Source organism: Mobula birostris, chromosome 24 (assembly GCF_030028105.1).
Source record: "Mobula birostris isolate sMobBir1 chromosome 24, sMobBir1.hap1, whole genome shotgun sequence".
NCBI classification, from domain to species: Eukaryota; Metazoa; Chordata; class Chondrichthyes; order Myliobatiformes; family Myliobatidae; genus Mobula; species Mobula birostris.
The window spans coordinates 60109883-60137153 of record NC_092393.1 but is presented as its reverse complement, the minus strand read 5'-3'; the positions used below and the strand labels follow the sequence as shown (position 1 = coordinate 60137153).

Below are 27271 nucleotides of genomic sequence, written 5' to 3'. Positions count from 1 at the left end.
GGTTGGCAGTGTACATAGAAACATAGAAATCTACAGCACATCACAGGCCCTTCGGCCCACAATGTTGTGCCGACCATGTCACCTACTCTAGAAACTGCCTAGAATTTCCCTACCGCATAGCATCCTATTTTTCTGAGCTCCATGTACCTATCTAAGAGTCTCTTAAAAGACCCTATCGTATCTGCATCTACCACTATTGCTGGCAGTGCATTCCACGCACCCACCACTCTCTGTATGAAAAACTTACCCCTGACATCCCCCTTGCACCTACTTCCAAGCACCTTAAAACTGTGCCCTCTCGTGTTAACCATTTCAGCCCTAGGAAAAAGCCTCTGACTATCCACACAATCAATGCCTCTCATCATCTTATACACCTCTATCAGGTCACCTCTCATCCTCCGTCACTCCAAGGAGAAAAGACCAAGTTCACTCAACCTGTTCTCATAAGGTATGCCCTCCAATCCAGGCAACATCCTTGTAAATCTCCTCTGCACTCTCTCTATAGTATCCACATCCTTCCTGTACTGAGGTAACCAGAACTGAACACAGTAATTCCAAGTGGGGTCTAACTAAGTCTTGTATAGCTGTAACATTACCTCACAGCTCTTGAACTCAATCCCATGGTTGATGAAGGCCAACATACCATACGCCTTCTTAACAACACTGTCAATCTGTGCAGCAACTTTGAGTGTCCTGCGGACACGGATCCCAAGTTCTCTCTGATCCTCCACACTGCCAAGAGTCTTACCATTAATATGATATCCTGTCTTCAAATATGACCTACTGAAATGAACCACTTCACACGTATCTGGTCTGAACTCCATCTGCCACTTCTCAGTCCAGTTTTGCATCCTATCCATGTCCCGCTGTAATCTCTGTCAATCTTCCAGACTATCTACAACACCCCCAACCTTTGTGTCATCAGCAAATTTACTAACCCATTCCTCCACTTCCTCATCCAGGTCAGTTATAAAAATCATAAAGAGAAGGTGTCCCAGAACAGATCCCTGAGGCACACCACTGGTCACCAACTCCATGAAAAATGCAAAGCATCCACAACCACCCTTTGCCTTCTGTGGTCAAGCCAATTCTGGATTCACAAAGCAAGGTCTCCTTGGATCCCATTACTTCCTGAATGAGCCTCGCATGGGGAACCTTATTAAACCTTATCCATATACACTACACCTACTGCTCTACTTTCACCAATTTGTTTTGTTACATCCTCAAATAATTCAATTAGGCTCATAAGGCGTGAACTGCCCTTGACAAAGCCAAGCTGACTATCCTTAATCATATTATGTCTCGCCAAATGCTCATAAATACTGCTTCTCAGGATCTTCCCCAACAACTTGCCCACCAATGAAGTTAGACTCTCTGGTCTAAAATTTCCTAGGTTATCTTTATTTCCTTTCTTGAACAAGGGAACAACATTTGCAACTTTCCAATCCTCTGGTACTTCTCCCATCTTTATTGATGATGCAAAGATCATCGCCAGGGACTCAGCAATCTCCTCTCTCACGTCCCACAGTAGCCTGGGGTATATCTCATCTAGTCCTGGTGATTTATCTAACTTAGCACCTGTCAAAAGCTCCAGCACATCCTCTTTCTTAATGTCTATACACTCAAGGTTTTCAGTTGGCTGTAAGTCAGCCCCACAATTGCCAAGGTCCTTGTCACTGGTGAATACTGAGGCAAAGTATTCATTAAGTATCTCTGCTACCTCCTCCGGCTCCAGGCACATGTTTCTACTCTCTCTTCTGATTCGTCCTATTCTCACATGGCTCATCCTCTTGCTCTTCACATACTTGTGGAATGTCTTGGGGTTTTCCTTAATCCTGCTCACCAAGGCCTTCTCATAGCCCCTTCTAGCTCTCCTAATTTCATTCTTGAACCACTTCTGGGCACCCTTGTGATTTTCTAGAGCTCTAACAGTACTTAGTCTCTTGAACCTTTCATAAGCTATTCTTCTTGACTAGATTTTCTACATCCTTTGTACACCATAGTTCTTTTACCCTACCATCCTTTCCCTGCCTCAGTGGAACACACCAATGCAGAACGCCATGCAAATATTCCCTGAACATTTGACACATTTATGCTGCGCATTTCCCTGAGAACGTCTGCTCCCAATTTATGATCCCCAGTTCCTGCCTAATAGTATCATATTTCCCCCTACCCCAATTAAATGTTTTCCCAAATTGTTTGCCCCTATCCCTCTTCAGCGCTATGGTAAAGGAGACAAAGTTGTAATCACTATCTCCAAAATGCTCTCCCACCGAGAGATCTGACACCTGACCAGGTTCATTTCCCAATACCAGATCAACTACAGCCTCTCCTCTAGTTGGCTTATCTACATATTGTGTCAGGAAACCTTCCTGAACACACCTAACAAACTCTACCCCATCTAAACCCCTCGCTCTAGGGAGATGCCAATCAATATTAGGAAAGTTAAAATCACCCATCCCAACAACCCTATTATTATTGCACCATTCCAAAATCTGCCTCCATATCTGCTCCTCAATCTCTCTGTTACTACTGGGGGGGGGGTCTATATAAAAGTTGAGTTATTGCCCTCTCCCTGTTTCTGACTTCCACCCACACTGACTCAGTAGACCATCCCTCCATTACTTCCTCCTTTTCTGCAGCTGTGATACTATCCCTGATTAGCAATGACACTCCCCCACCTCTCCTTCCTCCCTGTCCTTTCTGAAACATCTAAAGCCCAGCACACTCAGCAGCCATTCCTGCCCCTGAGATATCCAAGTTTCTGAAATGGCCACAACATCATTGTTCCATGTATTGATCTAATCCACGCTCTAAGTCCATGCACCTTGCTTATGATACTCCTTGCATTAAAAATGACACATCTCAAACCATCTGGCTGAGTGCTTCTTTGCTCAATCATCTGCCTATCCTTCCTCATAAACTCCCTACAGTTGTCACTACTTGTGCGCCAACTGCCCCGTCCTTTGCCTCTTCACTTCTGTTCCCACCCCCCTGCAAATCTAGCTTAAACCCTCCCCAACAGCATTAGCAAACCTCCCTCCCAGGATATTGGTTCCCCTCCAGTTCAGGTGCAACCCGTCCCATTTGTACAGATCACCAATTCCCCAGAAAAGGTTCCAATGATCTAAGAACTTGAAAGCCTGCCCCCTGCACGATCTCCTCAGCCACTCACTCATCTGCGCTGTCTTCCTGTTCTGACCTTCACTTGCTCGTGGCACTGGGAGTAACCTAGAGATTACCACCTTGGAGGTCCTGCTCTTCAGCCTCCTTCCTAACTCCCTAAACTTACTGTGCAGGACCTCTACCCCTCTCCTGCCTGCGTCATTGGTACCAACGTGTACCACAACCTCCGGCTGCTGGCCCTCCCCTTCAAGAATCTTCTACAACTGCTCAGAGACATCCTGGACCCTAGCACCCAGGAGGAACCACACTATCCTGGCGTCTCTTTTGCTGTCGCAGAATCTCCTGTCTGTCCCTCTAACTATCCAGTCCCCTATGACTATCGCTCCGCCTGACTTCACCCTACCCTTCTGAGGCTCAGAGCCGGCCACTGTGCTGCTGCCTTGCCCAGATAGGTCATCCCCCTCATCAGTATCCAAAGGGATAAACCTGTTGCTGAGGGGAATGGACACAGGGGGACCCTGCACTGACTTCTTTCTCCCTTTACCTCTCTCGGTGTCAACCCCTCTACTCCCCGAATTCTGCACTCTGGGTGTAACCGTCAGCTCAAAAGTTGTTTCTATGAATTGCTCTGCCTCCCAGATGATCCTAAGTTCATCCAACTCCAGCTCATTAATGAGGTCTTTCACGAGCTGGCACTTCCTGCAGATGTAGTCTTCAGGGAGACCATTAGATTCCATGAATTCCCACATCCTACAGGTGGAGAATTCTACTGCCATATCTGCCATCCTGCCTGCACTGTACAATGGGCAACCAAGACCACACCAGCAATAACAAAAGGAAATACCTACCCTTCTTACCTGTTTCTTTGGCCTCAGCCACTTCTCGTCGAAGCCTTGAGTCACAGCCTGATGCTCCCACTCCCACTGCTGGTCTACTCACAACAATAGCCGCCCCGCTTGTCCCTTCTGTACTCTTATTCAATTTGCAGTGCCCTGCTCCCGACGCTGATTGGACCTCTGGAATGCCCGAACACCTGCAAAGCTCTGCTTTTATACCAGCTTCACCAACCTGCGGGTAACCTCTGTGAAGTGCCCTGCTCCCGACGCTGATTGGACCTCATGTGGATGTCTGGCGGTGTACGTGTGGACACCTGACACTGTGCATGTGGACATTTGATGGTATGTATGTAGACGGCTGGCGGTGTACGTGTGGACACCTGACACTGTGCATGTGGACATTTGATGGTATGTATGTGGATGTCTGGCGGTGTACGTGTGGACGGCTGACACTGTGCATGTGGACATTTGATGGTATGTATGTAGACGGCTGGCGGTGTACGTGTGGACGGCTGACACTGTGCATGTGGACATTTGATGGTATGTATGTAGACGGCTGGCGGTGTACGTGTGGACGGCTGACACTGTGCATGTGGACATTTGATGGTATGTATGTAGACGGCTGGCGGTGTACGTGTGGACACCTGACACTGTGCATGTGGACATTTGATGGTATGTATGTAGACGGCTGGCGGTGTACGTGTGGACGGCTGACACTGTGCATGTGGACATTTGATGGTATGTATGTAGACGGCTGGCGGTGTACGTGTGGACACCTGACACTGTGCATGTGGACATTTGATGGTATGTATGTAGACGGCTGGCGGTGTACGTGTGGACACCTGACACTGTGCATGTGGACATTTGATGGTATGTATGTAGACGGCTGGCGGTGTACGTGTGGACGGCTGACACTGTGCATGTGGACATTTGATGGTATGTATGTAGACGGCTGGCGGTGTACGTGTGGACGGCTGACACTGTGCATGTGGACATTTGATGGTATGTATGTAGACGGCTGGCGGTGTACGTGTGGACGCTGAATGACAATAAACTTGAACTTGGTACATCAAGTCTATCCGAACTCACCAGTTCCAAACCCTTATCTTATCTCACTCTCACTTGCCCAACATCTCTTCATCTGGGCAACCACCTCATCAAGCACTTTCTCCTGGTCCACCACAAAAGGCAGGATCTCCTGCTGGTCACCCATTCCAATTCCACTTCCTGGACCAGGATGTCTTTCAATTCCAATTCCATTCTGATATGTCTATCCAAGGTCTCTACTGCTGCCACAATGAGGCCACACTCAGGTTGGAGGAGCAACACCTCATATTCTGTCTGAGTAGCCTCCAACCTGACAGTTCAAACATTGATTTCTCCAACTTCTGATAATTTATTCCCCCTGCCCTTCCCTCTTTTTTCAATTACCCGTTACCTTCTCATCCCTTCCTCACCTGCCTATCACCTCCCCTTCGTCTCCTTCTATGGTCCAGTCCCCTCTACTAGATTCCTTCCTCAGCCCTTCAGCTTTTCCACCTCTCTCCTGCCCTTCAGATTCTGAAATAATAGTCATACTTTATTGATCCCAGGGGAAATTATTTTTTGTTACAGTTGCACCATAAATAATAAATAGTAATAGAACCATAAATAGTTAAATACTAATATGCAAATTATGCCAGTAAATTATGAAATAAATCCAGGACCAGCTTATCGACTCAGGGTGTCTGACCCTCCGAGGGAGGAGTTGTAAAGTTTGATGGCCACAGGCAGGAATGACTTCCTATGACACTCTGTGTTGCATCTCGGTGGAATGAGTCTCTGGCTGAATGTACTCCTGTGCCCACCCAGTACATTATGTAGTGGATGGGAGCCATTGTCCAAGACATCTGGAAGCCTGCGGCACTGTAAATCGGGGGTAACACACACACAAAATGCTGGAGGAACTCAGCAGGTCAGGCAGCGTCTACGGAGAGGGAATAAACAGACGACGTTTCCATCGGCGCTCACAACAGGACCTCACGCCGGCAATGTGTGCGATCAGGGCGCCTCTCCCGAGTGGGTGAGCGAGCGGGAAGAGGTCTGTCGCCGGCGTGAGTTCGAACCGCAGCGCCCAGGGCCACGGGGGTTTTGCGGAGCCGGGAGGGCGCACATGGTGACCAATGTGAGCGGCGGCGAAAGGCAGAAGTTTACAGCGAGCGGCGCCGAGCGATTGGCCAAAAGTGGGTCAACTCCGCCTCATTCACATGACTTGGATTTTCTGCAGGGGAGAGAGAAGCGTCAATGTGTTCGCTCGCTGGCACAGCCGTTTAGTGCAGGAGCGAGAGAGAGAGCTGGATAGATAGAGGGAGAAAAGAGAAGCGGAATATTCGACCCCAGATCCTTGACGTAAGGGTTTTTCTTGGGGGGAGCGGATGGGCGAGGACTGAGGGGATCTCCAGCCGAGTGCAGAGCCGCCGCTGTCCGTCTCCCACACGACCGAGCCCCCGCGAACGGAGCCGCCCGGAGATGTCCCGCCCGGTCCCGGTCCCGGTCGCCCTCAACTCCCGGTTCGTGCCGGCGACGCACGGAGTCCTCAAGTCGCTGCTGGAGAACCCGGTCAAACTGCCGCCGCGGCAGGACGATGGTGAGCGGGGTGGGGGCGGCGAGGGGTGACACGGGGTGGGGGGAGCGAGGGGTGACACGGGGTGGGGGGCAGCGAGGGGTGACACGGGGTGGGGGGCAGCGAGCGGTGACACGGCGGGGTTGTGTGGTGGGGGTGGGCGGTGAGGGGGAGGTGATGGAGGAGGGAGAGGGAGGGCTGGCAGCTGAGGGGGAAGGTGGGCGGGAGAGGGAGGGGGTGGGAGACTGAATTGGTAGGAGTGGAGGTTGAGGGAGGGGGGTTGGGGTGGATGGGAGGGGGAGGAGGGAGGGAGAGGGGTAGGGAGGGTGTGAGTTAAGGGTTAGAGGGAGGAGCGATAGAGGAGGGAGGGAGAGAAAGGTGGAAAAGGAAGGGAAGAGATGATACAGGGGGAGGAGTGGAAGACAGTGAAAGGGTTGCTGATGGAGGAGGGGAGGAAGGGAAATGGAGGGGTAGTGTGGTGGAGGAAGGAGAGGGGGTGGGTCCAGAGGGAGGGGTAGGGGAGAAAGGGAACTGTGGGGAGGGTGTTCAGATTGTGGAGGAGCGGGTGAGGTACTGAGGGTGGGGAGAGACAGGGATTGGGGGAGGAAGTGAAGGGGTGTGGACATGAGAGGGTGTGTGAGGTACTGAGGGTGGGGAGAGATGGATTGGGGAGGAGTGGGGAAGGAGGCGGCGAAGGGGTGTGTGGAGATGAGGAGGAGAGGGTGTGTGGTGTTAGGGTTAGGATCACTGGCACAAGGGACCCAGGGTCAGACTGGACCCCCAGGATAGAAACTGATCTACTGCCAGGCTGGGGAGGAAGCAGTGTATAATGTTGCGGAGGGAGGCCACCCTCACGTGGGATGCCAACCTGGGATGTTGCCCTGTAGGCTGCTGGAAGTCGGGTTGTTGTTGTTGTTGTTACTCTGACAAACGCGGTGGACGTCCGCGGGAACCTGCGGGCTGCCGCCCCCCCCAGCACGTCGTGAGGTGGTGTTGGGTGTTAACGCAAACGGGCATTTCACTGCATATGTCAGAAACAAATCATGGATATCGTGTGATGTCAGTGCAAGATTATAATCTAAAACCGTGGAGACCCAAGTGCACTACCATCTCTGCTGAACCTGTGGAACTAGTGAAGGATTGTAACCAGCATCATAGTGTGATTCAAATTCTGGCAATTGTCCAAATGCAGGAAAATACAGTGAGGTCCCACAGCAACTCCGTCTCCCTGAAACACTTTTCAGTGCTCTGACTGTGTTCTCCCCGTACTTACGCCACCATGTAATGCCTGACTGTCTTTCTATGAAGTGTTGTGTTCGTATCGCTGGAGGCACGGTAGCACAGCGGTTGGCCCAATCGGTTCACGGTGCCGACAATAACCGATCGGGCTTTGATTCGTGCTGCCGTCTGTGAGCCGGTTGTATTTTCCCTGGGTGGCCGTGTGGGCCCCTCTGGGAGCTCCACGTTCCAGACACGTACAGCTGGGGGTCAGTGAGCTGTGGGCGTGCTACGTTGGCGCCAGAAACACGGCGACACTAGCGGGCTGCCACCCCCTCGCCCCCCGCACACTCCTCGGACTGTGTTGGTCGCTGACACGACGACACTTCACCATGTGCTTTGATGTACATGTGACGTCCTTACTGGTATAGCCGGGGGTGGGGGGAGGTGGGGATAAGCTCCCACTCCCTATTAAATGCTTTATGTCACATGTGGTAAGGTCCTTCACTGGTTGGGATCGACCATGGATGCTGCATCCCAGCTGTCTGTGATACACCAGCCGGGGCAGTACAATACGGGGAGCAGGCTGTTGCCTGTGTCCCAGGCTCCCCCTCTCCACACAGCTCATGAATCCAAAGTCACAACAGAGACCGATACTGTTTGGCACCAGGAGTTGCCAGTCAGAGTTGAACTCAAGGTAGGACTACCTGCCTTAAAGTTTACTAACTGTTTACCCCCAAAGCCTTCCCCATGAGTGGGTATAGCCGCAAGGCAGTAGAGGTTTGAGATCCATCTCCTAAATGATCTGCCAACAATGGCTGATGAGCCCCACCTGCCCAAAGCAACTGATTCTAAGGTGCCAGTTAACCACCTTTGCCCCTTCTCCAGTCAGTAGAAATATTTCTGCTGGGCTTCGTAGCTACATGTGAAGGCCAGGAGCTGCACGTGGTTGTCAGAGGCTGTTTGAGATGCACGCCATTGGGCGCATTTAATAGGTCGTGGGAGCTTGTCCCCACTACCTGTAACAACCTTCAGGAACCTCTGTGATAGTAATTCTCGAGCAACTCTCACCAGAAGCTGGAGGAACTCAGCAGGTCAGGCAGCATCTGTGGAGAGGAATGAGCAGATGGTATTTCAGGCCGAGACCCTTCATCAGGACCAGAAAGGAAGAGGACAGAAGCCCGAGTAAGAACTTTCTGACCCTTTCCTCTGCAGTCCTGATATGAGAATGATAAGGTGTTTTTGTGATACACTGATATTGTGTAACCCTAGTGCAGAATGGCCCTTGAATATTTGGTTGGAGTACTTTGTCACCATTACTTTGTTATTCTTTTATGGGATAATTATGCTCTAGGTGGTTACACAGCGGTTAGTGTAGCCCTTTTACGGTGCCTGCGGGCACCGATCGGGGTTCAGTTCCTGCTGCTGCCTGACATGAGTTTGCATGTTTGTGTGAGTTTCCTCCAGGTGCCCTGGTTTCCTCCCACACTCCAAAGGTGCATGGGTTAGGGGTAGTGAGTTGTGGGCATGCGATGTTGGCACCGGGAGTGTGGCAACACTTGTGGGCTGCCCCCAGCCCAATCCTTGCTGGTTTGACTTGACACAAATGAGGCATCTCACTGTGCGTTTCGGTGCTGCGATGTACATGTGACAAACAAAGCTCATCTTTAATCTTTTTAAGCCTTGATGACGCTGTGTGGTTCTGCTGCTGGACTGTTCCTGGCACGGGGAGGGAATCCTGAGGAAATGCGGTGAGATGTCGCTGGGGCCGGAGGATTTCAGTGACGGGCTCAGCTTGTTTCCAGATGTTAAAAAATTGGCTTTAATTGTCACCTGTCCAGTGAGATGCGTCGTTTGTGTCAGTGACCATTATGGTTCGAGGATGTGCTGGGGGCAGCCCGCAGGCTTTGCCGTGCTATTACTGCGCAACATCGTGAGCTCACAGCTCAGTAACCCTGACCCATACGTCTTTGGAATGTGAGAGAAAAGCGGGAGACTCGGACTAAGCCCCTGTGGTCACACAGGGAGAGCACACACACTCCTTGTGTTCTGTTTGAGAATGTCACGTTCCCTGGAGCAAAGGAGATTGAAGGCGGACTTGATAGAAGTATATACGATTATAAGAGGCACAGGTAGCCAAAGTATTTTTGCATGATAATCGTATCGGGTGGGCGTAGGTGTAAGGGAAGGAGTTTGAATGGGGATCTGAGAGGTGCGTGTGTTTTTTTTTACACAGAGGGAGGCTGATATCAGGAACTGACTGCCTGAGTAGGTGCTGGATCAGATACAGTCAGTATGTTTAACAGACCTTGCATAGGTGAGATATAAAGTTCAAAATAAATTTATTATCGAAGTATGTATGTGTATATCACCATATACTACCTTTGAGGCCTCCGTCAGTCAGGGTCAGCCATGGATGTTGTGCCCTGGCTGTCTAGATACACAATCCTGGTCAGTACGATACAGAGAGCGAGCTGTTGCCCAATGTATCAAGCTCCCCCTCTCCACACATCTGACGAACCCAGAGGAACGGCAGAGACCGATGCAGTTTGGCACTGGCAGTGTCGCAGGAGCTGCCCATCAGTTTGATCTCAATGTAGGACTGCCTTAGGGAGTCCAGCTCCGGATTTTTCCCTCTGGTTTTACTCCCGAAGCTTCCCCGTGGGTGGATACAGCTGCAAGGTAGCAGAGGTTTGAGATCAGAGTTTTCCTTCTCCTAGATGGGCTACCAGCCACGGCTGACATGCCCCTTCTGCCGAGAATGAGGGGTCATAGTTTGAGGATAAAGGGAAGCCTTTTAGGACCGAGATGAGGAAAAACTTCACACAGAGAGTGGTGAATCTGTGGAATTCTCTGCCACAGGAAACAGTTGAGGCCAGTTCATTGGCTATATTTAAGAGGGAGTTAGATATGGCCCTTGTGGCTAAAGGGATCAGGGGTATGGAGAGAAGGCAGGTACAGGGTTCTGAGTTGGATGATCAGCCATGATCGTACTGAATGGCAGTGCAGACTCGAAGGGCTGAATGGCCTACTCCTGCACCTATCTTCTATGTTTTAAAGTACCAGTGACCCACCTTTCCCCTTCTCCCGTCAGTAGACATGGTTCTGCTGGGCTTAGTACCCAAATGTGAAGGCCAGGAGCTGGGTCAGTTGTCATTGTCATTGCCCATTTGAGAAGCGTTGGGAACATTCAATAGATAGTAGGAGCTTGTCCCCATTACCACCCCCAGCTATAACAACTTTAAGGAACTATCTACTATCTAGAGGTTGTTTTCTTGCGGGCATCTACAGGAAAATAAAAAAAAAAGAACAGAATTTCAGAAAAACTGTAAATGGCAAAGAATGACCAACTAGAGATGTGTGAGTGTAAGATGTACAGAAGGACGTGGTCTCACTGTGGGCACAGGGGTCAAATGGGATCTGGTGTGTTTTGGAAGGGCTGCTGCTGTGCCCTACAGCTCTGATCCTCTCAGGTATTATGACCCTCGTGTTACTGGATGAGGGTCTGTCATGTTGGGACAGTTTGTGATTCTGATGGTGTGTGTGTACGTTATAGTCTGATCCTTGTCACGAGCAGTCACCTCCTGATGCTGTGGGATCTGAATAGGGATGTCACCTATGTTTTCTGACTCGGACATGGGGCAGTTGCCCTATAACGGCGAGTGATAGTAACACTCGTTTCTGTTCCGGATACGTAGATTGTAGAACATAGAACACTACAGGCCCTTCGGTCCATGATGTTGTGCCAGTCTTTTAACCTATTCTAAGATCAACCTAACCCTTCTAGGCCTCCATTTTTCTTTCATCTATGTGCCTATCTAAGAGCTTCTTAAATGCTCCTAATGTACCTTCCTCTTCCACGACCCCAGCAGGGCATTCTACGCACACACCACTCTCTCTCTGATGAAAGAAACATGCCTCGAACATCCCCCTATATTTTCACCTTCAAGTTATCCTCCCTTGTATCTGCCATTTCCGTCCTGGGAAAAAGTCTTTGGCTGTCCACTCTATCTGTGCCTCTTACTATCTTGTACACCTCTATCAAATCACCTCTCATCTTCCTTTACTTCAAGGAAGAGAGCCCTAGCTCGCTGAACCTATACTAATAAGACATGCTCTCTAATCCAGGCAGCATCCTGGTAAATCTCCTCTGCATCCTCTCTAATCCAGGCAGCATCCTGGTAAATCTCCTCTGCACCCTCTCTAAAACTTCCACATCCTTCCTATAATGAGGCAACCAGAACTGAACACAGTACTCCAAGTGTGGTTTAACCAGGGTTTTAAAGAGCTGCAACATTACCTCGTGGCTCTTGAACCCAGTGCCCCGACTAATGAAGTCCAACACACCGTACGCCTTCTTGACCACCCTATCAGCTTGCGTGGCAACTTCATGCGATCTATGGATGTGGACCCCCAAGTACACTGTAAAGCACGTGGTGAATCTGTGTTTTTGATAGGAGACTGTCGTGCTGTGATATCATTTTGTTCTAATGTGAGGCAATCATAGAACAATACAGCACAAAACAGGCTATTCAGCCCATCTAGTCTGTGCCGAGCTATTATCGTGCCTGGTCCCATCATCCCACTGCTGGAATCATAGTCATCCTCACCCCTCCCATCCACTACTTATTCAAACTTATGTTAATTGCTGCAATCCAACCCACATTTATCACTTCCACTGGCAGCTCCTTCCACACTTACCACCCACTTGAGTGAAGAAGTCCCCTTCCCCCCCCCCCAGGATCCTCTTAAACATTTCACATTTCACCCTTATCCCATGACCTCTAGGTCCAGTCTCACACAAGGTCGGTGTCTGCCAGCCTGTAATGAGTCCCTTCCCCTTACCACCTTATTCTGGCTCTGCTCCTTTTCTTTCCAGTCCCGAAGAAGGTTCTCAGCCCGAAAAGTTGACTGTTTATTCCTCTCCATAGATGCTGCCTGACCTGCTGAGTTTGTCCAGCATTTATGATTATGATTATGAGGACACACAATCCCCTTTTATTGTCATTTAGTAATGCATGCATTAAGAAATGGTAAAAATGTTTTTCCAGAATGATATCACGAAAACACATGACAAACCGACTTAAAAACTAACAAAAACCACATAATTATAACATATAGTTACAACAGTGCAAAGCAATACTGTAATTTGATAAGAACAGACCATGGTACAGTAAAAATCTCAGAGTCTCTCGAAAGTCCTATCATCTCACGCAGACAGTAAACCTCCAGCACAGCCAACTTGCCGATGCAGCATACTGGAAGCATCCGACCACAGTCTGACTCCGAGTCCGTCCGAAAAACTCTGAGCCTCTGACCGGCTCTCTGACACCAAGCACCATCTCTGCCGAGTCTTTCGACCCCGGCCCCAGCAACAGGCGATACGCAAAGCCGAAGATTTGGGGCCTTCGCCTCCGGAGATTCTCGATCACACAGTAGCGGCGGCAGCGAAGCAGGCATTTCAGAAGTTACTCCAGATGTTCCTCTGCGCTTCACGGCTGTCCCCATCAAATCCGGATTGTGCACGGCCCCTAGTTACACATATCGATATTTTGTGTGTGTTACTCTAGAAAAAGCCTGCTTGCATTTACCCTATCTGTATTCCTCATAATTTTGTATACCTCTATCAAATCTCCCCTCACTCAGGTCCTCGAGCACTGACAGCATCCAAAATTATACCGGTGCTTAAGAAGAACATGGTTATCTGCCTCAATGACTATCATCACTTACATTCACAGTGATAAAATGTTTTGACAGGTTGGCGATGAAACACATCAACTAATGCCTGAGGAGTGACTTGACTCCGCTCCAATTTACCAACCGGAGCAACAGGTCCACAGTAGATGCCATCTCTTTAGCTCTTCACTCAACCCTGGAACATCTGGACAGCAAAGGTGCACACATCAGGATGCTCTTTATCAACTACAGTTCAGTATTCCTTTAATATTCCTTCAATGCCTTTAATACCATCATTCCAAATAAACTGATTCCTCAGCTCCGGAACCTGGGCCTTAGCACCCAGACCTGCAGCTGGATCTTCAACTTCCTCACAGACAGGACCCAGGCTGTAAAAATAGGGGACAAGCTCTCCTCTACAATCACTCAGACCTGCAGCTGGATCTTCAACTTCCTCACAGACAGGACCCAGGCTGTAAAAATAGGGGACAAGCTCTCCTCTACAATCACTCTGAGCGCAGGTGCCCCACAAGGCTGTGTACTCAGCCCCCTGCTGTACTCACTGTACACCCATGATTGTGTAGCCAAGTTTCCATCAAACTCAATACATAGGTTTGCTGATGACACCACAATTGTCGGCCGTATCTCGGGTACTGATGAGTTTGAGTACAGAGAGGAAATTAAGAACCTGGTGGCATGGTGTGAAGACAATAACCTATCCCTCAACATCAGCAAGACCAAGGAATTGGTTGTTGACTTCAGAAGGAGTAGCGGACCACACGACCCCATTTACATCAGTGGTGCACAAGTGGAACAAGTCAAAAGCTTTAAGTTCCTCGGGTCAATATCACAAATGACCTGACTTGGTCCAACCAAGTACAGTCCACTGCCAAGAAGGCCCACCAGCGCCTTTACTTCCTGAGAAAGCTGAAGAAATTTGGCCTGTCCCCTAAAACCCTCACTAATTTTTATAGATGCACCATAGAAAGCATTCTTCTAGGGTGCATCACAACCTGGTATGGAAGTTGTCCTGTCCAAGACCGGAAGAAGCTGCAGAAGATCGTGAACACAGCCCAGCACATCACACAAACCAATCTTCCGTTCGTGGACTCACTTTACACTGCACGCTGTCGGAGCAGTGCTGCCAAGATAATCAAGGACACGGCCCACCCAGCCAACACACTTTTCGTCCCTCTTCCCTCCAGGAGAAGGCTCAGGAGCTTGAAGACTCGTACGGCCAGATTTGGGAACAGCTTCTTTCCAACTGTGATAAGACTGCTGAATGGATCCTGACCCGGATCTGGACCGTACCCTCCAAATATCCGGACCTCCCTCTCGGTTTTTTTTTGCACTACCTTACTTTCCCTTTTCTATTTACGATTTATAATTTAAATTTTTAATATTTACTATCGATTTGTGATCCAGGGAGCGCGAAGTGCAGAATCAAATATCGCTGTGATAATTGTACGCTCTAGTATCAATTGTTTGGCGACAATAAAGTAAAGCATTCAATACCATCACCCCCTCAAAGCTGATCAATAAGCTTCAAAGCCTTGGCCTCAATACCTCCTTGCGCAATTGGACTTCCTCACTTGTAGACAACAGTCATTTCAGATTGGCAACAACATCTCCTCACAATCTCCATCAGCACAGGTGCACCACAGGGATGTGTGCTTAGCCCCCTGCTCTATTCACTTTACACTTATGACTGCATGACTAAGCACAGCTCCAGTGCTATATTCAAGTTTGTTGATGACCCCACTGTCACAGGCTGAATCAAAGGTGGTGATGAATCAGCGTACAGGAGGGCGATCTGGCTGAGTGGTGCCACAACAACCTCTCACTCAATGTCAGCAAGACCCAGGAGCTGATTATTGATCTCAGGAGAGGGAAACCAGAGGTCCGTGAACCAGTCCTCACTAGAGAATCAGAGCTGGAGAGGGTCAACAACTTCAAATTCCTCGAGGTTATCAGTTCAGAGCATCTGTCCTGGGCCCAGCACAGAAGTACGGTTGCAAAGAAAGCACAGCAGCACCTGACTCCCTTATTGGCATCTAAAACTTTGATATTCATCTATAGATGTGTGGTGGAGATTATATTAACTGGCTGCATCAAAAATGGTATGGAAACACCAATGCCCTGAACGGAAAATCCAACAGAATTAGTCTGAAATGGCCCAGTCCATCACGGATAAAGCCCTCCCCACCACTGGGCATACTTACAAGGAACACTGTCACAGGAAAGCGGCATCCATCATCAGAGACCCCGCCACCCAGGTCAGACTCTCTTCTCGCTGCTGCCATCAAAAGGAGGTACAGGAGCCTCAGGACTCACACCACCAGGTTCAGGAACAGTTATCACCCCTCAACCATCAGGTCCCACACCACCAGGTTCGGGAACAGTTATCACCCCTCAACCATCAGGTCCCACACCACCAGGTTCAGGAACAGTTATCACCCCTCAACCATCAGGTCCCACACCGCCAGGTTCAGGAACAGTTATCACCCCTCAACCATCAGGTCCCACACCACCAGGTTCAGGAACAGTTATTACCCCTGAACCATCAGGTCCCACACCACCAGGTTCAGGAACAGTTATCACCACTCAACCATCAGGTCCCACACCACCAGGTTCAGGAACAGTTATTACCCCTCAACCACTAGGTCCCACACCACCAGGTTCAGGAACAGTTATCACCCCTCAACCATCAGGTCCCACACCACCAGGTTCAGGAACAGTTATCACCCCTCAACCTTCAGGTCCCACACCACCAGGTTCAGGAACAGTTATCACCCCTCAACCGTCAGGTCCCACACCACCAGGTTCAGGAACAGTTATCACCCCTCAACCGTCAGGTCCCACACCACCAGGTTCAGGAACAGTTATCACCCCTCAACCATCAGGTCCCACACCACCAGGTTCAGGAACAGTTATCACCCCTCAACCATCAGGTCCCACACCGCCAGGTTCAGGAACAGTTATCACCCCTCAACCATCAGGTCCCACACCACCAGGTTCAGGAACAGTTATTACCCCTGAACCATCAGGTCCCACACCACCAGGTTCAGGAACAGTTATCACCACTCAACCATCAGGTCCCACACCACCAGGTTCAGGAACAGTTATCACCCCTCAGCCATCAGGTCCCACTCCACCAGGTTCAGGAACAGTTATCACCCCTCAACCACCAGGTCCCACACCACCAGGTTCAGGAACAGTTATGATCCCTCGACCACCAGGTCCCACATCACCAGGTTCAGGAACAGCTATCATCCCTCGACCATCAGGTCCCACACCACCAGGTTCAGGAACAGTTATTACCCCTCAACCACTAGGTCCCACACCACCAGGTTCAGGAACAGTTATCACCCCTCAACCGTCAGGACCCACACCACCAGGTTCAGGAACAGTTATCACCCCTCAACCGTCAGGACCCACAGCACCAGGTTCAGGAACAGTTATCACCCCTCAACCATCAGGTCCCACATCACCAGGTTCAGGAACAGTTATCATCCCTCAACCGTCAGGCTCTTGAACCAGATAGATAACTTCACTCGCCCCATCGCTGAACTGTTCCCACAATCTAGAGACTCATTTTCAAGGACTTTTCATCTCTTGTTCTCAATATTTATTGCTTATTTACTTATTTATTTTTCTTTTTGTATTTGCAGTTTGTTATCTTTTGCACATTGGTTGTCCATCCTGTTGGCGCGGTCTTTCATTGATTCTACTGTGGTTATTATTCTATAGATTTATTGTGTATGCCCGCAAGAAAATACATCTCAGGGTTGTATATGGTGACAAGTATGTATGTATATGTATATATATACTTTGATAATAAATTTACTTTGAAATGTTCTCTCCACTCTTTCAATCTGTGGTTAAGGCGGCGTATGGTGTATTGGCCTTCATCAATCATGGAATTGAATTTAGGAGCTGAGAGGTAATGTTGCAGCTATATGGGACCCTGGTCAGACCACACTTGGAGTACTGTGCTTGGTTCTGGTCGTCTCACTACAGGAAGGATGTGGAAACCACAGAAAGGGTGCAGAGGAGATTTACAAGGATGTTGCCTGGATTGGGGAGCATGCCTTATGAAAGCAGGTTGAGTGAACTCGGCCTTTTCTCCTTGGAGCAACGGAGGATGAGAGGTGACCTGATAGAGGTGTATAAGATGGTGAGAGGCATTGATTGTGTGGATAGCCAGAGGCTTTTTCCAAGGGCTGAAATGGCTGCCACAAGAGGACACAGGTTTAAGGTGCTGGGGAGCAGGTACAGAGAAGATGTCGGGTAAGTTTTTTACGCAGACAGTGGTGAGTGTGTGGAATGGGCTGCCGGCAACGGTGGTGGAGGCGGATACGACAGGGTCTTTTAAGAGATTTTTGGATAGGTATGTGGAGCTTAGTAAAATAGAGGGCTATAGGTAAGCCTAGTAATTCCTAAGGTAGGGACATGTTCGGCACAACTTTGTGGGTCAAAGGACCTGCATTGTGCTGTAGGTTTTCTATGTTTATTGATAACTTTCCTGTAGGTAAGTCACCAACACTGCATACAATGATACTGTGTGTGCTTTTTAAAATGGACTGTTTTACTGTGAGAATTTGTACGTAGTGGTCATTGTTGAACATTGTCCCTGTCCTAATAGTGACATGGACTTTAATATAAATCAGAGTGCTAGTAACGCTGGGCTCAGTTTATTGTATAGGACAGTGATAGTGTGTGATTCTAATTCTGGACAATCCCAATGGGGGAATCTGTGAAACTGTCTGTCGCTAGGACAGACATGTCACATTTATACAGTCATACTGTAAACAGTGCGATTCCAACATTGTGCAATCTGTGTTTCCGATACAACTTACTGGAGACAAATGTGAGGTTCTGCACTTCGGTAGACCGACGACAGTAGATCTTGCACGGTGAACAGTGAAGCTCTGAGGAGTCTGGGATTACAGGCCCATAACTCATTGAAAGCAGCACCACAGGTAGATAGGGTTGTAAAGGAAGCTTTTGGCACATTGACCTTTATAAACCAATGTATTGGGTACAGGAGATGGGGTGTTATGTTGAAGTTGTATCAGACATTGGTGAGGTCTAATTTGGAGTATTGTGTGCAGTTTTGGTCACCTAACTACAGGAAATATGTAAATGAGGTTGAATGGACGGAGAAAATTTAAAGGATTTTGCCTGGTCTGGTCAATTGAGTTAGAAGGAAAGGTTGAATTGGTTAAGACTTTATTCCTTGGAGCGTAGAATATTGAGGGGAAATTTGATAGAGGTATACAAAATTATGAGGGATATTGATAGGGTTAATACAAGCAGGATTTTTCCACTGAGGTTGGGTGCGACTAAATAGATGGACACTTTACTGATCCCAAAGAAAATTACAGTGTCACAGTAGCATTACAAGTGCACAGATATACAAATAGTAGAAGAGAAGTAAGAAAGAAAGAGAAGAAATAAGTTACCTCAAACAGTCTAACAGGAAGGGGTCATCATTAAAGGTTTACTCATTTAAAAAGTCCAATGGCCAAAGGTAAGAGTGACCTCATATAGCCCTCTTCGGAGCAGCACAGTTGTCTTAGTCTATTACTGAAAGTGCTCCTCTGTTCAGTCAAGGTGGCGTGCAGAAGGTGAGAAACATTGTCCAGAATTGCCAGGATTTTCCGTGGGGTCCTTTGTTCTACTACAGCCTCCAGTGTAGACTATAGTGTAGTCAGTGTGTCAACTACCTCTAGAGGTCATGGGTTAAGGATGAAAGGTGAAATGTTTAAAGGGACCATGAGGGGAACCCTCTTCACTCAGAGTGGTGGAAGCTCGATTTCAATGTTTAAGAGAAGTTTGGATAGGTCCGTGAATGGTTGTGATATGGAGGGCTATGGTCCCAGTGCAGGTCAATGGGAGTAGACAGTTTAAATGGTTCAGCATGGACTAGATGGGCTGAAGGGCCATTTTCTGTGCTGTACTTCTGCATGACCCTAACTGTCTAGCTGTGCGATGTGTGTTCCTGATCCGGGTCTGTCTCGTTGAGTGACGTGCATTTCCGATAAAGGACAGCAAGGTCGCGTAGCGGTTAATGCAACACTTTACAATGCTAGCAATCAGCAGTCGGGGTTCAAATCTTGCTGTTATCTGTAAGGAGTTTGTACGTTCTCCCCATCACTGTGTGGGTTTCCTCTGGCTGTTACCTGTAAGGAGTTTGTACGTTCTCCCCATCACCGTGTGGGTTTCCTTCGGGTGCTCTGATTATCTCCCGCGTTGCAAAGGTGTACAGGTTGGGGTCCTACCTGAGCTGAGTGCCTGCCCGTTTTCCAGAGTTGCACCCGTCTTGTGAAGACACTGCCCAGGAGAAGGCAATGGCAAACCACTTCTGTAGAAAACTTTGCCAAGAACAATCATGGTTAAAAGACCATGATCATCCACATCATATGGCATGGCACTTAATGATAATATTTTAATTTGAAACTGTAAATAGTTAATGAAGCCTTGATTACTGAATTATTGTGTAATATTTCACTGTGAATATACTTTTGTATAAATAGCACAAGTTTCCTAATACGGGGTTGCCATGAAGTGATACTGTTTTATCTTGACTATGGGACGGTCTCGCTGTGAGATGGTGATACTGATTAGGACATGCCACCTTTACAGTGTGATTCTGTTACGGGATAGTTGACTGCTAACGTTGTAGGTACTATTCCTGAAATGAAACTGATACATTGTGGTCTAGTGTGATCCTGATACGGGACTGTCCCACTGTAGTATTGTGTGGTAATAATGGGCTCTCGCCTGTGATATTATTAGATCTAATACTTGACTTTAGTATGGGACTTGTCACCTTAAAGTTTTATTTGTCGCCATGTGATATGTGTTCTTGATGCTCAAAGCTATTCTCTGCTATGCATTTACCCTTATGATCTGTTAGTCCTCAGATAGCTAACATCTGAGGTTGTGAGAGAGATGGATGTAGTCCGGTCCATCCCTACTATTGGGTACATTTGAGGTAGAGGGCTGAAGAAGGAATCTGATAGGAGAGGACAATGGACCATGGGTGAAAGGGAAGGAGATGAGAGAGGGAAACCAGAATGGGGAATGGAAAAAGAGAGAGGGGGAGAAATTCTCTGAAGTTAAGAGAAACTGATGTCCATGTCTCAGGTTGGAGGCTACCCAGACAGCATATGAGGTAGTCCTGGTCAGTGGAGGAGCTTAGATTAATCTGAGCTCAGGGGAAAGCTTGTTTGAGGTGGTCACCTTGGCTTTGTAAGGGAGGGAGCTTGGGGTGCGCCTTGTCATCTCGATTAATAGAATAGACACAGGGACAGGCTCTTTGGCCCATCGGATCTGTGCGAACCATGCTGTAGATCTGAATGAATTGCACCTGTCTGAATATGGACCTTTTCTCTCTGTTCCCAGCCTTCCATATTCATATCTGAATGTCTCTTAAATGTAGTTTTCACCACTTCCCTTACTGACCTGTTCCAGACACCTATTGCTCTCTGTAAAAATAAATAAATAAATAAATTTTTAATGCCTTGTAATTCTCTTTTAAACTTTCCCCTTCTCGCTTTATTCTAATATTTGAAGTTTCTGCCCTGGGAGAATAAATCTATCTCCCCTACCTCTGCCTCTAATAATTTATCTACACATGATCCCTGTGTTGCAGCCATTCAAGTTATGGAAATTTGCCCTTGCAGAATTCAGAAATCACAACCCAAAAATCTGAGATGCACGATAAAGTTCATTCTCCTGGAAATTATGTGGGAGGTAAAGTGTAGACAAGCAAACAGAACAGTTATTTTCTCTCAGTTTGCACATAGAAACATAGAAAACCTACAGCACAATACAGGCCCTTCAGTCCACAATTCTGTGCCGAACATGTCCCTACCTTAGAAATTACCTAGGGTTACCCATAGCCCTCTATTTTTCTAAGCTCCATGTACCTATCCAGGAGTCCCTTAAAAGATTCTATCGTATCTGCCTCCACCACCATCGCCGGCAGCCCATTCCACGCACTCACCACTCTCTGAGTAAAAAAACTTAACCAACATCTCCTCTGTACCTGCTTCCAAGCACCTTAAACCTGTGTCCTCTCGTGTTAGCCATTCCAGCCCTGGGAAAAAGCCTCTGACTATCCACAAGATCAATGCCTCTGATCATCAAATACAGGAGATTTCACAGCTTCACGTTATGAAAAACCAGGCTACAGACCAATTCCTAGGAATCAAGTGTACCAAGGGGGGGGGTCCCTGCACTGTGCAATGATCCGATCGGTATGAACAGTGCCTAAGACAAGCTTTTCACTGTATCTCCGTACCTGTGATAATATAAACCAATTCCAACTCGACTGGCATTGCTGAAATGGGCTGAGGGGCCTGTTTCTGTCTGTATGTCTCGGCGGCACAGCATCGCAGCTATCATTACGCTTTCCAGCGCATTCAGTATCCACCGCTGTTTGTAAGGAGTCTCCCCGTGACCATGTGGGTTTCCTCTGGGTGCCCTGGTTTCCTCCCACATGCCAAAGACGAACGGGTTGGTGAGCTGCGGGCATGTAATGCTGGTGCCGGAAACCTGGTGCCACTTGCGGGCTGCCCCCCCCAGCGCATCCTCGGACTGCGTTGGTCGTCGACGCAAACAATGCACTTCGCTGTATGTTTGGATGAACGAGTGAAGGATGAAGCCAATCTTTATTGGTCTCACCGCCAATCGCCACTGCAGCGTGGGACAGTCACCCTGTGAAATACCACAGCTCCTGCCAGTGACTGGGATGGGTTTGGGGGTGCCAGCCGGCGATGGGGCAGGAGGCGGGGCCGCGAACGGCACAGTGGGGGGTGCCCTGTACTGACGACCGGGGTGGGGGAGGTCTGGCATCAGTGACTCGGGCAGGGGGAGTGGAGGGGTGGAGTGCCAGGCGACTGGGATAGGGGAGGGGAGGGGGTCTGGTGCCATTGACCAGGGCGGGAGAGGGGTCCAGCGCCAATCGACTGGGACTACGAGGGGAGGAGGGAGGTGTTTCGCCAGGGACCGGGGTGGGGGCCGTCGGTCATTACTTGCACAGGGGTGTTATTTATTTTTTATGATGTGCTGTAACTAAGGTTGGATGTTGTGTCCTCTAGGGTTCAGTAAGGAGGAGAAGGAGAAACAGTTGGAAGATGAAGCAGCGAGCAGCACCGTCACGCAGTCCGCCTTCCTGGGACCCACGCTGTGGGACAAGACGCTGCCCTACGACGGCGACACCTTCCAGCTGGAGTACATGGATCTGGAAGAGTTCCTTTCGGAGAACGGCATTCCGCCCAGTCCGTCGCACCAGCAGAAGGCAGGACAGCACTCGCCACTCCAGCACCCCGGTGCCCCGCAGGCGCCGCCCATTGACCTCAGCAGGGCCGGCACCTCTGTTCTCCCGGCACCGAGTCCACAGAATCTCCTACCCAACACGGCAAGGACAGGTAAACTCTTTCCCCAGCTTCACCCCCCACCACCGGCACCGTCTGACCGACCGACCGGGAATGCAGGTGCTGGACTGCGGGACGAAAGGGTCTGAATCAGTTCAGCTTACTGATCCGTGAAGCTTTCACTCACCTCAGCGCTGAACTGACTCCGAGTCTGCGGCCTGTAGTCGTCGGCCTTGTGGTCTGGTTTCACTCACCTCAGCGCTGAACTGACTCCGAGTCTGTGGCCTGTAGTCAGCAGGCTCCTGGTCTGGTTTCACTCACCTCAGCGCTGAACTGACTCCGAGTCTGTGGCCTGTAGTCGTCGGGCTCCTGGTCCGGCTGCAGCACTGAATTGGCTACGTGGCTGTGGACTAATTTTCAGGGTGTTTGTGGTTCATGTTCTTTGGATGTCTGTTCTTCTTGTGGTTTGCATGATTTGTTTTTCATTGAATATTTTGACAGTCTTTGCTGTGCGTGTGTGTTTTTGTGGATTCTATTGTTTATCTGTGGCTTTCTATAAGGTTGTATATGATATTCATACTTTGATAATGACTGCAGAACTTTGAATGTATGAGGAGTGACAGATGGCTCTAGGTCTGTAATTGCTGGAGTTTAGCAGAATGGAGGGGTTCTCATTGAACCCTGTGGTGCATTGAAAGTCCCAATCTGGGGTTCATAGACCCCTCGGTTAATGGTAAGGGTCCATGGCCTAAAAAAAGTTGGGACTAAATGGGAGAATGGATCAGCTCATAATAAAATGGCGGAGCAGAGTCGATGGGCCGAATGGCCAACTTCTGCTCCTTTGACTTATGGTCTTACAGAATTCCTAGCCTAGATAGAGTGGATGAGGAGAGGGTGTTTCCTATCATGGAGGAGTCTAGGACCAGAGAGCACAGCCTCCGAATAGAAGGACATCCCTTTAGAACAGAGATGAGGAAGAATTTCTTTAGCCAGCACGTGGTGAATCTGAGGAATCCATTGCCACGGACAGCTGTGGGGCCACGTCGTTGGGTATATTTAAAGCAGAGGTTGATAGGTTCTTGATTAGTTAGGGTGTCAAACGTTACAGGGATGGTGTTGAGAGGGCTAATAAATCTATCAAGGAACAGCTGAGTGGGCGACGGGCCGAACGGCCTAATTCAGCTCCTGTGTCTTGTGTCAGAGGGTTTGAATCACTGACATGTAATAATCATGAAATTTATTGTTTGTGACAGTAGTACAGTCATCATCATTATTGTGCCGTATCGTATGACATGGGCAATCACGGTCTTCCATCAGTCTTTAACCCGAGAAGTTCGAATAAACTCTACAAAAATTTTGCCTGTCCATTGCTTGATGTAACTTACGAATGTCATGCACTGTCAACCATGACTTTTTCTCCCATCAGATTTTCACGTCACTGCAAGATGTACTGAGGAAAGAGAAGCTCAAACATGTCCCAAAACCTCCAGCTGATAGTTCCTGATTGATGATATCAGCTCTCTTCTTATTCTGGCTTTTCACAACTGTAAGAAATATGTCCCACGGCAGTACAGTACAAGACATAAATACTGTAAGCTACAATTAGTAAATTAATAGTGCAAAGGGCAAGTATTGGGGTAGTGTTCATGGACTGTGAAATCTGATGGGAGGAGGGAGGAAGTTCCCCTAACAGGTTAAGTGTGTAACTTCAGGCTCCTGTACAATGAGGGGTGGGCGTGAGCTCGATGGTGAGGGTCCTTCATGATGGACACTGCCTTCTTGAGGCATTGCCTATTGAAGATGTCCTCGACGCCTATCCCGTTAATGGTTTCAGCTGAGACTGTGCAATGCCCCACCCCACACCAGACCGTCATCCAACCAGTCAGAATCCTCTACATCTGTAGGAATTTGCTGGAGTCTTTGGTGGTAAACCAAATCTCTTGTGAAGGAACATTCCGCAGGGATCTGGGAATACAGATCCATAATTCCTTGAAAGTGGTGTCACAGGTGGGTAGGGCTGTAAAGAGAGCTTTTGGCATATTGGCCTTCATAAATCAGAGTATTGAGTACAGGAGTTGGGAATCTACCAGCAGAAGTAGTGGATGTGGGTTCAATTTCAACATTTAAGGGAAATTTGGATAGGTATGTGGATGGAAAAGAGGTGGAGGACTGTGATCAGGGTGAAGACAGATAATAGTTTGGCACCAACTAGATGGGCTGAATGGCCTGTTTCTGTGCTGCAGTGTTCTATGACTCTAGGTGTGGTCTAGATGCTGACTGCACTCCGGTACTGGTGAAAACACCCCGATTGACTGGACATCAGCATGCCGCACATATAGAGGAGCGGTCACGTGTTTCCCATCTTCCTGTTCCTTCCTCAATTACACATCATCCCCTCCTCAAACTCTATATAAACCAGATGATCATCCGCACCAGAGGAACTGTGCCCTAGGGTTCTGGAAGAGGTAGCATTAAAGATTGTGGAGGCATTAGTGACGATCTTTCAAAAATCATTGGGCTCTGGCATGGTGCAAAGTCACTCCACTCTTTAAGAAAGGAGGAAGGCAGCAGAAAGGAAACTATAGACCAGTTAGCCTGACCTCAGTGGTTGGGAAGATGTTGGAGTCAATTGTTAAGGATGAGGTTATGGAGTACTTGGTGACACAGGACAAGATAGGACAAATTCAGCATGGTTTCCTTCAGGGAAAATCCTGCGTGACAAACCTGTTGGAATTGTTTGAGGAGATTACAAGTAGGATAGATAAAGAGGATGCAGTGGATGTTGTATATATGGACTTTCAGAAGGCCTTTGACAAGGTGCCACACATGAGGCTGCTTACCAAGATAAGAGCCCATGGTATTACCGGAAAGTAACTAACCTGGTTAGAGCATTGACTGATTGGTAGGAGGCAGCAAGTGGGAATAAAGGGATCCTTTTCTGGTTGGCTGCCGGTGACTAGTGGTATTTCACAGGGGTGGTGTTAGGAGCACTTTTTATGCTGTACATCTATGGTTTAGATGATGGAATAGATGGCTTTGTTGCCATATTTGCAGATAATACAAAGATTGGTGGATGGGCAAGTAATGTTAAGGAAACAGGTAAGCTGCCAGAGGACTTGGACAGATTAGGAGAGGAGAATGGGCAAGAAAGTGGCAAATGAAATGTGTGTTGGAAAATACATGGTCATGCACTTTGATATAAGAAATAAATGTGCAGACTATTTTCTTAATGGGGAGAAAATCCAAAAATCTGAGATGCAAAGGGACTTTGTGCAGAACACCATAAAGGTTAAGTTGCAGGTAGAGGCAGTGGTGAGGAAGACAAATGCAATGTTAGCATTCATTTCAAGAGCAGGGATGTGATGCTGAGGCCCTATAAGGCACCGGTGAGGCCTCGCCTCGAGTATTCTGAACAGTTCTAGGCTCCTCATCTAAGAAAAGATGTGCTGGCATTGGAGAGGGTCCACAGGAGGTTCACAAGGATGATTCCAGGAATGAAAGGGTCATCAAATGAGGAACGTTTGATAGCTCTGCGTCTCTACTCGCTGGAAGTTAGAAGGATGAGCGGGATCTCATTGAAACCTTTCGAATGTTGAAAGGCCTGGACATGGTAGATGTGGAAAGGATATTTCCTTGGTGGGGGAGTCTAGGACAAGAGGGCACAGCATCAGGATAGAGGGCCGTCCATTTAAAACAGATGTGGAGAAATCCCTTTAGCCAAAGGGTGGTAAATTTGTGGAATTTGTTGCCACAGGCTGCTGTGGAGGTCAGGTCATTGGGTGTATTTAAGGCGGAGATTGATAGGTTCTTGATTGGACGTGGCATCAGAGGTTACGGGGAGAAGACCAGGGAGTGGGGCTGAGGAGGGGAATAAAAAAGGATCAGCCGTGATTGAATGGCGGAGCAGGCTCGATGGGCCAAATGGCCTAATTCTGCTCCTATGTCTTATGGTCTTATGGTTTTATAAGCATCATGTCATGTGATAGAACTTTTTTTAAAAATTCTTCTTCCTGCTCCTTTAGAGTGATGACATGGAGAGCATTGTATCCAAAGTTCAAAATAAATATGCTGTCAAAGTGCATGTACATCACCATATACAACCCTGAGGTTCGTTTTCTTACGGGCATTCACAGTAAACCCGAGAAACACAATTGAATCAATGAAAGACTATATTCAGCAGGACGAACACACAACCAGTGTGCAAATGACAGGAAACTGCAAGTTCAAAACTAATAATAACAATAAATATTAAGAAAATGAGATGAAGAATCCGTGAAAGTGAGTCCATTGATTGTGGGAATAGTTCAGTATTGGGGCGAGTAAAGTTATCCCCACTGGTTCAGGAACCTGATGGTCGAGGGGAGAGCAGTAACTGTTCCTGAACCTGGTGTTGTGAGTCCTGAGGCTCCTGTACCTTCTTTCTGATG

The 27271-nt window shown here is 48.3% G+C and overlaps 1 protein-coding gene across 2 annotated transcripts in view; it reads left to right on the top strand.

Moving 5' to 3' along the window:
* Positions 1-6002: 6002 nt before the first annotated feature.
* The window catches only part of hlfa (HLF transcription factor, PAR bZIP family member a), a 53991-nt gene continuing 32722 nt past the window's right edge, over positions 6003-27271 (top strand). For both annotated transcript variants that reach the window (XM_072242136.1, XM_072242135.1), the window contains exons 1-2: positions 6003-6588; positions 22569-22898. In XM_072242136.1, coding sequence (XP_072098237.1) covers positions 6471-6588; positions 22569-22898 — 448 coding nt within the window. In that variant the 5' untranslated portion in view covers positions 6003-6470. The remainder of the gene's footprint in view (positions 6589-22568; positions 22899-27271) is intronic.